General features: G+C 44.5%; 1 protein-coding gene across 1 annotated transcript in view; it reads right to left on the reverse strand.

Annotated features, from left to right (window-relative positions):
* Positions 1 to 914: 914 nt before the first annotated feature.
* rac2 (Rac family small GTPase 2) overlaps positions 915 to 14814 on the reverse strand; it is a 23315-nt gene continuing 9415 nt past the window's right edge. The window contains exons 2-6 of the mRNA XM_056288757.1: positions 14672 to 14743; positions 12837 to 12954; positions 12478 to 12540; positions 3988 to 4147; positions 915 to 2097 (exon numbers count right to left, since the gene is read on the reverse strand). Coding sequence (XP_056144732.1) covers positions 1967 to 2097; positions 3988 to 4147; positions 12478 to 12540; positions 12837 to 12954; positions 14672 to 14743 — 544 coding nt within the window. The 3' untranslated portion in view covers positions 915 to 1966. The remainder of the gene's footprint in view (positions 2098 to 3987; positions 4148 to 12477; positions 12541 to 12836; positions 12955 to 14671; positions 14744 to 14814) is intronic.

Genomic DNA, 14814 nt, shown 5'->3' on the forward strand with positions numbered 1-14814 from the left:
CGTGCCTTACTTTTCTCATATGGAGTCACCTTTTTAACCCAAACTAAAATGCTCTTGCTGAGGTTGACAATTAACCAATACAATTTTCTAGTAATGCACTTGTGTGATGATGGTTATTACTTCAGTGTGTCTGTGTGTGTGTGAGGATGTCGTGAATAGATGGAGAGAAAGAGGAGGTGAGAGATAGTATGAAAAAGGGGAGACAGGAAATAGATGTGGGAGAGCTCCTGTGTGCGTGTATGGACTCGCTGAACCCGGGGGGGGGCAGTAGGGGGTGGGGGGGTGGGGCTTCTCTGATTTTTCATTAATTTGCCATTTGAGTAATTGACTCTCAGCAAAGTGGGAGCTGCCTGTTTCATAAGACTGCTGCACGGCAGATGGATGGGAAGCCGCCGGTGCTCTCTCTCATTAGGGAGACAAAGGCAATAAAGACTGAGTGGCGGAGGAAGCAGCTCTCCCCGGTTACGAAGGTGCGAGACGGAAGGAGGAAGGTTCGGAGCGGATTCCTGCTCTGCAACAGGAGCTGAAATGAAAGACGTCAGCTCATCTGGTGCATTAGGCCTCTCGCCAGATTCATGGATCAGAACTGCTCCTAAAACAAACACAAGGCGAGTCCCGGGGCATTGACTTCCTTATCTCTTTCTTCTTTGGCACCAACTCAAAGTTAAGTTTATCCTGCAATAACCAAGCACATTCTGCTGGTCTGAGTTTGGCCCACGAGGACGCCCCGGAGTGGTTGGAAACCTTTAAAAACTCACTTAAAAGCTGCAGTCCAGTGACTTGAGTTAATCTGCTTTACTGTAGATTATTATTCATGTCAGAAGTTTCATCTTTTCATCTTCAGACGTATCGTTTGTTAGAAGTGTTTTACCACCCCCCCCCCCGCCGCCCGAACACAATCAATCCCCAGGAGGCCGAGTTCACAAGGCTCTTTATTGATAGCTAGCTAGCTCGCTAGGTTACATGGTGTTGCTAGGCAACCATTCAAAAACAGACCAAGTGACACTGACGATGACAATTCATTGACCGTCCGATCAGATCGGGGTGGTGAATGATGCGCCTTCTTGTCGGAAGCAAATCGGTTCCCTGAGACGGTTTGTGCTGACGACCAGGGGGAGGGTTTCTCAAGAGCTTTTAGTCATACTTTCACAAAAACAGCACTTCCCACATTTTGAGCAACATTACATTAATAAGACCTCTTAGAAAATACAAGACGGTAAAAGGTGATTTTTATTGGACTGGATCGTTAAACTTTCCTTTTCGTTTCATTTTATATTCCCTTCCACTGCATTACATCCTGTATTAACTACAGAAGTATTAACTGCTGAAATGAAATTTTTTGCCGTCCACGGTTTCTTTAAATAGGACATTTTAAATCACAGCGGCTCCACGAATAGAAGGCTACATAGTCGGCTCTGTGCATAACTGTAGTACACTGACTTCCGGTTCCTACTGCAGCGGTCATACCAGTTTCCTGTTTGTTGGCGTGTGCTGTTGACAATGGCATATTTTTCGCGATGCCTGCAAGACTCACCACGGATAAATGTCAACGACATGCACACAACTGTCCACACACATTCACCTGCACCTACCAGCAAACGGGTGAAAAGCTGTACATATCAAGTTACGGCCACAATTATGAGGATGAGCATGCAGTAGAAAGCGGAAGTGAGTGGACTACAGTTATGCACAGAGTCGATTCTGTTTAGAATTTGAGTTATACTTACAAATGTCGAGGGAATGACGCAATCACGGCGCACAACATGCTCCTTGTTTAATTTAACACAAAGCACCGGGTTTCAAGTCTTGGACTTTGTAAGAGATAAACTCAGCGTAAGCTTTTAAAGCATTTTGTGCCACACCGCAAAGTACTTGTATGAGATGTTAGTTAAAGGCGAGTAAAGTTTTGTTTCGTTTTTCTTTGTGCGGTTCCTGAGCCTTTCCCTGTGTCGGTCTCACAGACGTCTCAAATCAGCTGGCAGCCTCGTTTCTTGACCTTGGTGGGTTGCGGACACAGCACGGCTCTGATGGCCTCATCGAACACCGTCTTCAGCCCTCGCTGGGTCAGGGCGGAGCATTCAAGGTACTTCACCGAGTCTAAACGGAGGAGACACAGCATCATGTCAACACGTGTGCCAACTCAACAGAGGCCCGCGGAGGCAAGCAGACATGTAAAACCAGGCACAATCCCAATCCGGGGCCCTGATGTCGAGAGAAGTGAAGGGTTTTTTTTTCCGTTGCCGGTGAGATACACTAGTTTTAGTGAAAACTAAAGTACGTGTGTATGCGTGACAGTTTTCAGAAACGTATCAGTAATCACATCTGTCAGTTTCTCGGTGTGCCGCGGCTTCGCATTTGGTGTCCACGGTTCTAATGCCGGTCCGCGTGGATCAGAGGGTAAACACATCGATCGCATATCTATATCCCCCCCATAAATTTAGAAGTCTGGCGATCCAAAAATCAATGATGCACAAAGCCCTCGCAGATGGGGCAAGACAGACAGTAATGGCTGTCCCCGGCGTAGGGCAGCACGGCAGGCCAAATGTTCACACGCCATCCGTCCGTCCGACCATGTGTCCAGTATGTGATACCGGGTAATGAGCAGGGACTACTCTGGCATGGGAGGGAATGGACATGTGGCTCACATTGCAACACGAACGACAGACAAACTGACGAAGAATAAAACCAAGACTTGTTTCAGTTTGTTGTTTTCAGTACAATGAATGGCTATTTCATATCTTTTCTTAAATATATATATTTTTTGTGCGTTCTACCAGGGTGAACTTGGTTAACATTAATGTTGTAACCGGACAGGATTTCAACACACAAACAACAAAACAAACTCAAAATGATGGTGCATATGGAGTGGTTGCATCACTCCTAGTGTGCTTTGGTGTTATTGTTTTTAATATCCACCTGACATCTTTGTTGTAATGTTTTCTAGAGTTTTATAATGACAATAACAGTGAATATGACAACTGTCAGTTACTTCCACTGCTACTACTATTACCTCTAATACTTCTACAAGTAGTAGTACTTCTATTGTTATTCCACCACTATTTCTACTACTACTACCACCATTACTAGTACTACATCTTCTACTGATGTTACTACTACTACTACTACTGTTCTACTACTGCGACCAGGCTAATCTTACCACTACCACTACTGCTGCTGTTACTGGTATTATGTAATAATATTAGATTTCATAGTAGTACTGTAATCTTAGACATATTAAGATTACAGTACTGAGACTATAATCTTAATATGTCTAAGATTATAGAAATATAATTTTATGTCCATAATCTTAATATGTGTAAGATTATAGTACTACTATGAAAACGAATATTACATAACGCCAGCAGCAGTATTAGTAGTAGTGGTAAGAGTATCCTGGTCGCAGCAAAAGAACAGTAGTAGTAGTAGTAGTAACATCAGTAGAAGATGTAGTACTAGTAATGGTGGTAATAGTAGAAGTAGTGGGGGAATAACAATAGAAGTACTACTACTTGTAGAAGTATTAGAGGTAGTAGTAGTAGTAGCAGTGGAAGTATCATGAGAGTTGTCATATTCATTGTTATTATTATAAAACTCTAGAATTTTATATAGCACTATATATGATTATATATATTATATATAATCTTAAGCTTATATGTTCTATTATATATATAAAATATAACATATAATCTCATGTTCAGTCTCAGTTCAGTGTCAGTTGGGTATTGGACTGTAGCAACTGACCACTGCACAAATCAAATAATATAACGTCACTTTCACAGGTTGGCTTGGGTGTGTGTGTGTGTGTGTATGTGTGTGTGTGGGGGGGGGGGTGTTGTACTCTGGTTAGCATGCCAGCTGAAACCACACGTCTTTTATTTTCGGTGGTGACACGCAGTTTGATGAGAAATGAAACTAGCTGCGCCTCCTTCCCCCTCACGGCAGTAGTAAAACGTGGATGTCAGATGCAGAGTGGAAGCCATAGCTGACCTATCTCCTTGGCCAGTGCCAGACCCTGAGGGTAGGTGATGGGAGCCAGCTTCTTCTCCTTCAGCTTCTCAATGGTCTCTTTGTCGTCCCTCAGATCAAGCTTGGTGCCCACGAGAATAATGGGAGTGGAGGGGCAGTGGTGCCGTACCTCTGGGTACCACTAGGGGGAGCAACAGGAGACACAAACGCAGAGAGAGAGAGAGAGAGAGAGAGAGAGAGAGAGAGAGAGAGAGAGAGAGAGAGAGAGAGAGAGAGAGAGACTTTGGTTAGCTGACAGAGGGCCAAACACTGAATCAATCCAACTTTTCAGCTCGAATATTTAAAGCGGTGTATATTTTCAACATACTTCTTGTACGACTTCTACCAAACACGAGACAACAGAGGCTGAATCGGCCCAAATCCAAACTAGATAAATAAATAAACATGTAACACAAGGAATTTTTAATGAAAGTTTTCATAAATTGGGACCACAAAGTGGCGACATGGGAGCATATATGATGAACGTGAAACTGGGAAAATACCTTTATGTAGCGTACAGATTACACGACACTCCTCTGCTATTCTATTCACTTGTATTTTGGCCCTGGTTTGAATTTCCAAGTCATCAGACACATGGGGAATTTTTTTTTTTTAACTACCACCTGTCTTAACCCCCCCCCCCCCCCGGCCTTTTTTTCCATTTCACCTTTTTAAAAAGATGTTTTTCTGGTGACGGCAATCGCACACACAGGAAGTGTATTGAGGAAGTAAGACAAAATATACCTCTTCCATATATACATGTGCCCGAACATTTCAGCAATAAAATTAAATCGGGGAATATATAGTAAACCAAGAGGAAGTAACCAGCTGCTGCTGGGAAGCCCTCGCCAGTGGGCAAACAAGGCCAGAGTGGACGGATGTTTATATGAACGAGGCGATAAGAACACGGAGCACACGTGCACATTTCCGTCCGTCTGAATGCTGTGCAGTCGACTGAGGCTGAATGACTGTTTACCGAGCACTGCTCTGAATCTGATCCAACGTCCTGTCGTCTCCGAATGACGTCAGAATCGGAGTTTTATTCATCGAGTCTATCTTCTCCTGGATCGCCACCTTGCCGTGGCGGAGCAGCTTGCGTGTACCAGTGATCCCAAGAGCTATGCCGTCCGGAGCTTGGCTCCTGGTAGGGTCACCCAAGGCGGTCAGGCCTTGACCTGTCGGGAATCCAGATGATACATGATCCAACAAAGACCTCAGGGGTGGAACTGGTGGAAGATGTCTCCAGGTCACAACGGCAGTGAAGGCGGATGAAGGCTGCAACAACAGAGGGTGGTTCCCAATCGTCCCGGTTCTCCACGCCATTGGATTCTGGCCATCCCCTGCCAAGGATCATGTAGTAGCTGCAGGCCACCACTGGACTGGGTCTGGTCTTAGTCTGGACTTGGTCTCTCTTGGGTGGCCTTGACTACAAGGCTAGTACTATAAAAAGGCCACGGTGAGTCCAGTTATGCTACTATGAGGCATGAAGTATGTGGTTTTGCTCGGAAGTAAAATATATTGCCGAGATACTGAAAAATATAACCATACAAATCCTGTTGTACAGATCCATCCATTATCCGAACCGCGTGTCCTACTCAGGGTCGTGGGGATTCTGGAGCCTGTCCCAGCAGTCATTGGGCGGCAGGCGGGGAGACACCCTGGGACCACCAGTCCACCAGTCCATCACAGGGCCGACACACATACATTCACCTGCCGCCCAATGACTGCTGGGATAGGTTCCAGCATCCCCACGACCCTGAGAGCAGGATAAGCGGTTCGGATAATGGATGGATGGACAATGGAGGACATTTCAAATCCCAAAGTCAGTCTGCAAATTGAGACACTCTACGCATCTTCAAACAACGGCATTGTTCACATATTAAATCAAATCCATACACATATATATCATATATATCGCAAGGTTCTTTCTGTGCCCACAAACAAGTTTTGGCCAATAAACGTTGGTGTCCACAAAGAGGATTAGCTCGACCTTGTGTCTACCTCCAAGGCCGAGATACTCCAGGATGTGATTTGTCTCCCTCGGATGTAACAAACAGCACCGGAAATTCCCTCCAGAAAAAAAAAGAAATAAAACACACAAACTGCTATTTATTTGAATGTTTAATCCCCCTTTTCAATTGTAAGCAAAATGGGGATCATAGCCGGGGGCTCTGCAGAGGTAACAACCCCAAAGAGCGCCATAAAACCTGCTGCCTTTCTGACAGGCAATGATTACATCGGCATGGATGGGTCAGCATTTCAAAACCACCACCGTACAAGAACTTTTTTAAAATTAATTTCACATGGTGTTGAGAGAAGAACGCGAAGAAAACTCAAATTCCTTTTTCTTCTCTCTCGGTTCTGAGAAAGCAGAAGCTATGATCCATGTAAAAATGGCTGTAGACCTTTCTCACGAACGTGGCCGATGTGGTACTTCTGCTTCATCATACTGGACATAAGGATTTGTCAGTGACAACACCTGTATTGTGTTATACGCTGCATCGAAACACAAACTGCTCACAAATGGAATCGAAGGTGGCAGAAATTTGGCTTTTTTTTGGGGGGGGGATGTCCCCCCCCTTTTTCGCCCCCAATTGTACCTGGCCAATTACCCAACTCTTCCGAGCTGTCCCGGTCGCTGCTCCACCCCCTCTGCTGATCTGGGGAGGGATGCAGACTACCACATGCCTCCTCCCATACATGTGGAGCTGTCAGTTGCTCCTTTTCACCGGACAGTGAGGAGTTTTGCCAGGGGGACGTAGCGCATGGGAGGATCACGCTAACCCCCCCCCCCAAACAGGAGCCCTGACTGGCCAGAGGAGGCGGTAGTGCAGCGGCCAGGACGCGATATTATGAACCCTACATAGCCCTCGCCAAAATCCCGTACCCTGTCCCAAATCTCGCGAACGGACGCCGGATTTCCGCTGCGTTGCTAAGGAAACAATCAACTATCAACTCGGTGCGAAGCAAAGCTAACGTTAGCTACCTTCAATTTTGTAATTTTGTATTTTTCGCAATTTTGGACAGCTGGCTGCTTTTGTAATTTTGGACTGCTGGCTGTCAACAACAGAACGGAGGTAAGTAACGTTAGTTGTCTGAAAATGAACATATATCTAATAAATAGACTTTCTCACATTTAAGAAAGCTGATCAGTAAGTTGTTACCTGTGTATAAAAAGCAATCTCACTATTTACCAGCTAGCTAACTTACTGCACAAGTAGAGTTGACTTTGTGAAGGAAAGTGAGGTTTAACATGCCAAAACGCGCACTCCAGATGAACTTCCCCTCGCTGAGTAGTTTCGATGTCTGATACTTCATTACTTTTACCCAAGTAGCCTATAGCTTTTCAGCAGGCCTTCTTTATACAACACTGTGCACTATACACTATAGGCCTAGGCTAATAGTAGAAAATGTAAACTTTCTGGTAAATGAAATGAAAGACATGACTAGGATGTTTGTCTTATGATTTAAGTGTTTGCCCTGAAAACGAAATTAAGCAGGAAGTCTAGATTATTTTTGGTTTTGATTAAAAATAATCAAAATATTAAGTTACATAACTTATGAGTCGTCTAAAAAGTGAACCATGGGGTTGAAATTATGATTGTGAGGGAAAGAATAGCCTTAAGTTGACTAACCTAACAATTTTAGGTTACAAGGTCTGCCTCTGCTCCTTGGATACGTTATTGGTATTATAATTGTGATGCATTTGAGGCTTGATGAGACAAAGAATCAGAATGAACCCCAGCTAAAAGGTTACATTGAGTATTACATCACGACAGAGTCAAATATGTCATCTTCCTGAGGGTGGCGCTAATGTGCAAGAGCTGAAGGTGGCGCTAATGTGTAAGACTTGTAAAAGTCATATTACTACAATATAGGAGCTCGTTTTGTTTGTAGTCATGATAAGGGCTGAAGTATCCTATGCTCAAACGTGGAGCAAGCAAAGATTGAGTTAAAAACGTTAATGTTGATTGTGGATAACTTAGACAGGTTAAATTGTGGGTGTACAGCGTTTCCTTGATGAGCGCTAACCCCATAACAACATATTTTCGCGTTGCTACGGTGGCGCACACGTGACAAAGCCAGAAACGGGATTTTGGCGAGGCCTATGTAGGGTTCATAATATCGCGGCCAGGACACATGCCCACATCCGGCTTCCCACCCGTAGACACGGCTAATTGTGCCTGTAGGGACGCCGGACCAAGCCGGAGGTAACACGGGGATTCAAACTGGTGATCTCCATGTTGGTAGGCAATGGAATAGACCGCCATGCCACCCAGATGCAGAAATTTGGCTTTTTAACACTGCGGACAATGGCTAGAACCCATCATTACTCTGTTATGGTGAAGCAGGTGTGACCCAGATAGCATCCGGATGTGGGCCACTTCAGGCAATGATGCAGCACTGACGGCCTTCCTCTGGCCCTGACAAAATGGATGTGAGCCTGAATTGGCCCACATGTATAATAGCAAATATGGCCCAAATGGGCCTTTTTTGGCAAAGATGCGGTGCTCAGGGCAACATGTAATCTGGATGTGGCCCTGAAGTGGCCCGTGTGGTAAATGGTGAATATGGCCCAAATATCACAAAACAAATATGGGCCACCTTTGGCAAATATGTGGCCCATGCGGTATTGCTATGGCTTGGTTCTGGCCCAGATCTGGCAAGCAGGAGCGGACCGCCCAAGTGCCATCGTTCCACACGGTATGTGGGCCGGATGAAGTGTCGGGTGTGGGACGGGTCCGGGCCACAGCAATTTTGCTATCTGGGGCGTCGGCCATGTTGGTGAAGGAGGTTTATTGGGGTTTCGCTCATTTAGTCTCAAATTTACACATTTGAGAATAATCGGCTTATTAGTGCAGGACATCACCACCGTGCAGTGTGGCACATGTAAGACGGCTTCAACCACTTGCTTCTGAACATGCTTCTCATTATCCGCCCACTTTGCAGCTACGTCTACCCACCGTCACCCGTTCTTTAAGTAGATCCTTGTTTTGTTACCTAAAGCCCACTATTCTGTTATGGTGGCATCTGTATTAAACACATTGCGTTACTATGGTGACAAAATACATGTCAAGCATGGGGTGGGGGGCGGGGGTAGACTTTGTGGAAACCAGCACCAAAGTTTCCCACTGAAGGGAAGAGCGAGACATTTGCATACATAGCTGAAGGGGCACGGCGGCTATTGTCGCAGCTAATCACAAATCGGCAGCCTCCCCTGCTCGCGTTTGTGGAAGTGGCGAGCTTTTAAGGGGCACAAATTGGAATGGATTAATGCCGCCGCTTCGATAATTGCCGACATCAAAGGCAGTTTTCTTTGTCCTCAATCTTATTTTGTGCAGCTGCAGTTTATGCATCGTTGCGCGAAACCCATGTCTGTTTGCGTGCCGGCGGCTTGCCGCCGTGCACGCCTGCAGAGAGAGCACCCGCCCTGGAGACTGGTGTGCTGGACGGGGCAGCATCCCGGGCAACCTAATTTTCGTTTGACCCTTCCCTTCAAACGTGTTTTGTGTCACTTGGACCCCCCCCTCCCCCCTTTTCTCCCCAGTTGTTCATGGCCAATCCCCTGTGATGGCCTGGCGGCCTGTCCGGGGTGTCCCCCCACCTGCCGCTCAATGACTGCTGGGAGAGGCTCCAGCATCCCCGCCACCCTGGGGGTAGGATGAGCAGTTTGGATAATGGGTGGATGGATGTTGCTGGCCATTCACCCCGGTCTCTGAGCCGTCCCGGTTGCTGCTTCACCCCCGCCGATCCCGGGAGGGCTGCAGACTACCACACGCCTCCTCCCATACATGTGGAGTCACCAGCCGCTTCCTTTCACCTGACAGTGAGGAGTTTCACCAGGGGGACGTAGCACGTGGGAGCATCACGCTATTCCCCCCAATCCCCCCCCCCCCGAACAGGCGCCCTGACCAACCAGAGGAGGCGCTAGTGCAGCGACCAGGACACACACCGACATCCAGCTTCCCACCCGCAGACACGGCCAATTGTCTGTAGGGACGCCCGACCAAGCCGGAGGCAACAAGGGGATTCGAACCGGCGAGCCCCGTGTTGGTAGGCAACGGAATAGACAGCCACGCTACCCGGACGCCATGTTTTGTGTCACTTAAAAAAAAAAGAGAGATGGAAAAGAGAGCTTATTTTCGATGATTTTTATTGTGCAACAGACCTCTCTCGTTATGTTGTTGTTATGGAAAAAGATGAGTCAGGGCTGCTGGCTGCTCGCCTCGTGTTACCAAACACCCCTCAGCTAGCGAAAGACAAGTACACGCCACTGAGACCAGTCTAATGGATGATGAAGTTTAAAGCTAAACTCATATGGCGCGTCAGTGATAGTAAGAGGACCTGCTGACTTTTAATTGACCAATCGAAACCCCTGCGAACAGTATCTGGGGGGAACAAGGTGCAAAAATCCACCAGTTTGACAACTAAAAACCAAGAAAGAACTCCTGAGTTTCGAGGTTTGTAGCTCCAACACTTGTTTCATGACAGAAAAAGGGAAATATGATGGGAAAATACACACAAGAAGCCAATAAGCGTCTCGAATATGCTTTGAAAAGCGTCTTTTCAAACAGCTTACATTGTACAGTGTTGACTGTAGGGCACGATAGGTTTCAAAATCAAAGCCCCATTCTCAGAGCTGAACTCAAACAATAATAAAATATCGCGCAATAGCCATTCTTAATGGCTACTGTAGTATTTATCTTTTTAAAAGTACTACAGATGAATCAAGAACACGGAATAACATGTGTGTCTCACACACACACAAACACACAGAATGGGGCTTTTATTTTGAAACCTAAAGTAGTAGTAGTAGTAAAAGGTTTCAATAGTAGTGGGTTTCAAAATCAAAGCCCCATTCTCAGAGCTGAACTCAAACAATAATAAAATGTCACGCAATAGCCATTCTTAATGGCTACTGTAGTATTTATCTTTTTAAAAGTACTACAGACGAATCAAGAACACAGAATAACGTGTGTGTCACACACACACACAAACACACAGAATGTGGCTTTTATTTTGAAACCTAAAGTAGCAGTAGTAGTAGTAGTAGTAGTAAAAGGTTTCAATAGTAGTGGGTTTCAAAATCAAAGCCCCATTCTCAGAGCTGAACTCAAACAATAATAAAATATCACGCAATAGCCATTCTTAATGGCTACTGTAGTATTTATCTTTTTAAAAGTACTACAGATGAATCAAGAACACAGAATAACATGTGTCTCACACACACACACAAACACACAGAATGGGGCTTTTATTTTGAAACCTAAAGTAGTAGTTGTAGTTGTAGTAGTAGAAGGTTTCAATAGTAGTGGGTTTCAAAATCAAAGCCCCATTCTCAGAGCTGAACTCAAACAATAATAAAATATCACGCAATAGCCATTCTTAATGGCTACTGTAGTATTTATCTTTTTAAAAGTACTACAGATGAATCAAGAACACAGAATAACGTGTGTGTCACACACCCACAAACACACAGAATGGGGCTTTTATTTTGAAACCCAAAGTAGTAGTTGTAGTAGTAGAAGGTTTCAATAGTAGTGGGTTTCAAAATAAAAGCCCCATTCTCAGAGCTGAACTCAAACAATAATAAAATGCGCAATATGCATTCTTAATGGCTACTGTAGTATTTATCATTTTAAAAGTACTACAGATGAATCAAGAACACAGAATAACGTGTGTGTGTGTGTGTGTGTCTGGGTGCATGTGTGAATGTGTGTGTGACACACACAGAATGGGGCTTTTATTTTGAAACCTAAAGTAGTAGTAGTAGTAGTAGTAGTAAAATGTTTCAATAGTAGTGGGTTTCAAAATAAAAGCCCCATTCTCAGAGCTGAACTCAATAATAAAATGTGCAATATGCATTCTTAATGGCTACTGTAGTATTTATCATTTTAAAAGTACTACATATAAATCAAGAACACAGAATAACGTGTGTGTGTGTGTGTGTGTGTGTGTCTGTGTCTGGGTGCATGTGTGAATGTGTGTGTGTGTGACACACACAGAATGGGGCTTTTATTTTGAAACCCATTCGTAGTAATAGTAGTAGTAGGTTTCAATAGTAGTAGGTTTCAAAATAAAAGCCCCATTCTGCGTTCAAATATTGGGTCACGGAATACGCCATGATTTAGGAATGTGTTATGTAGAACTTATCAAACATGCTGACAGCCGTGGGGTGGGGGGGTGGGGGGGTACTGTGATCCTCAGAGCTGAACTCAAACAGCAATAAAATATCATGCAATATCCATGCTTAATGACTACTGTAGTATTTACCATCTTAACAGTACTGCAGATAAATCAAGAACACGGAATGACATCTGTATGTGTGTGTGTGTGTGTGTGTGTGTGTGTGTGTGTGTGTGTGTGTAGTTTTGAGTCCTCACAGGTGTTTTAAAAGGTACATGTCCGGGCCAGTACACGGCAGCTGGATCCCTGGAAATACAGGGTGTGAAGAGCATGATTTGGACTGACCTTGGCTCTGACGTTCTCGAAGGAAGCGGGGCTCACCAGAGAAAAACAGATGAGGAACACGTCCTAGGGAACCAAGAGGCGACAGAAAGACACCGTCAGACAGGAGAGAGGGGACACACCTAGTGATAAACCACCCCCCCCTCCCAAACATAAATAAATAAAATAAAATAAGCCGTGAATGGTGTTACGTTAAGACGTCCACAAGGGAGGTTTCTACACTTGTGTTTGTTCATTTTGTGTCTCGTGTGTATGCGCTTTTATTTTTTGGGGTGTGCATATGCAAGTGTATGCTTACTTGTGTTTATATGTCTTGTGTGTGTATTTGTGCATGTGTGTGTGTGTGTGTGTGTGCTAGTTACCGTCTGGGGATAAGAAAGCGGTCTGAGTCTGTCATAGTCTTCCTGCCCTGCTGTATCCCATAGTCCAAGGTTGACTGGCTTACTGTCCACCATCACATTGGCTGAGTAATTATCAAACCTGCAACGACGGCATCACTTTAAATCCTGGAGGGCACAAGAGAGCCCTGAACCGGATGTTCCGGGAGGCTTTTTGTTCAGTGTCCAATTCAAATAGCTAACTGTGTTTTGTTTTTTCCCACTGACTTAATACCAGCTGATTTTACAGTATATTATCCATCATGGCCGCATGCCCCAAGTGACATAGTGCATTGTCTGCCGTGTGTGTGTGTGTGTGTGTGTGTGTGTGTGTGTGTGTGTGTGTGTGTGTGTGTGTGTGTGTTTGTACGAGGTTTTTCTATCCTAACGGGGACATTTCGCCCCCATTAGGATAGAAAAACCTGAAACCACCTAGTCCCCATGAGGAAAATAGTCCATTTTAGGGTTTAGGGGTAAGGTTAGAATTAGGATTAGGTTAAGGTTAGGGTAAGGGTTAAGGTTATTATTGGGATTAGGTTAAGGTTAGGGTAAGGGTTAAGGTTAGAATTGGGATTAGGTTAAGGTTAGGGTAAGGGTTAAGGTTATGATTAGGGTAAGGGTTAAGGTTAGAACTAGGATTAGGTTAGGGTTAAGGTTAGAATTGGGATTAGGTTAGGATAAGGGTTAAGGTTAGAATTGGGATTAGGTTAAATTTAGGGTAAGGGTTAAGGTTAGAATTAGGATTAGTTTAAGGTTAGGGTTAAGGTTAGAATTGGGATTAGGTTAAAGTTAGGGTAAGGGTTAAAGTTAGAACTAGGATTAGGTTAAAGCTAGGGTAAGGGTTAAGGTTAGGGTTAGGGTTAGAACTAGGATTAGGTTGAAGCTAGGGTAAGGGTTAAGGTTAGAACTAGGATTAGGTTAAAGCTAGGGTAAGGGTTAAGGTTAGGGTTAGAACTAGGATTAGGTTAAGGTTAGGATTAGGGTTAGAATTAGGATTAGGTTAAAGCTAGGGTAAGGGTTAAGGTTAGAACTAGGTTTAGGTTAAGGTTAGGATTAGGGTTAGAATTAGGTTAAAACTAGGGTAAGGGTTAAAATTAGGATTAGGATTAGGGTAAGGGTTAAGGTTAGAACTAGGATTAGGTTGAAGCTAGGGTAAGGGTTAAGGTTAGAACTAGGATTAGGTTAAACATAGGGTAAGGGTTAAGGTTAGGGTTAAGGTTAGAACTAGGATTAGGTTAAAGCTAGGGTAAGGGTTAAGGTTATGTAGAACTAGGATTAGGTTAAAATTAGGGTAAGGGTTAAGATTAGAATTAGGTTTAAATTAGGGTAAGGGTTAGGGTTAGGGTTAGAACTAGGATTAGGTTAAAGTTAGGATTAGGGTTAGAATTAGGTTAAAACTAGGGTAAGGGTTAAGGTTAGAACTAGGATTAGGTTAAAGCTAGGGTAAGGGTTAAAGTTAGGATTAGGATTAGGGTAAGGGTTAGAACTAGGATTAGGTTGAAGCTAGGGTAAGGGTTAAGGTTAGGATTAGGATTAGGGTAAGGGTTAAGGTTAGAACTAGGATTAGGTTAAAGCTAGGGTAAGGGTTAAGGTTAGGGTTAGAACTAGGATTAGGTTAAAGTTAGGGTAAGGGTTAAGGTTAGGGTTAGGGTAAGGGTTAAGGTTAGGCATGCAGTTATGATGATTAAGGTTAGGGGTAACGGGAAATGAATGTAGTCAACGACGGATCCTCATGTGTCGTGTGTGTGTGTGTGTGTGTGTGTGTGTGTGTGTGTGTGTGTGTGTGTGCGTGTGTGTGCAGGCGCTGGATAAACACTCACACAGTGGGGATGTACTCTCCCGGGAAGGCGTTGGTTGTGTAGCTGATGAGCAGACATGTCTTCCCCACGGCGCTGTAACAACGATTGAGCAATCAGTTGTGTGCCAACACTTCACCACGGACACGTTGGCTGTTGCAAGAGAC

Source organism: Lampris incognitus, chromosome 10, assembly GCF_029633865.1.
Source record: "Lampris incognitus isolate fLamInc1 chromosome 10, fLamInc1.hap2, whole genome shotgun sequence".
In the NCBI taxonomy this organism is placed as follows: Eukaryota; Metazoa; Chordata; class Actinopteri; order Lampriformes; family Lampridae; genus Lampris; species Lampris incognitus.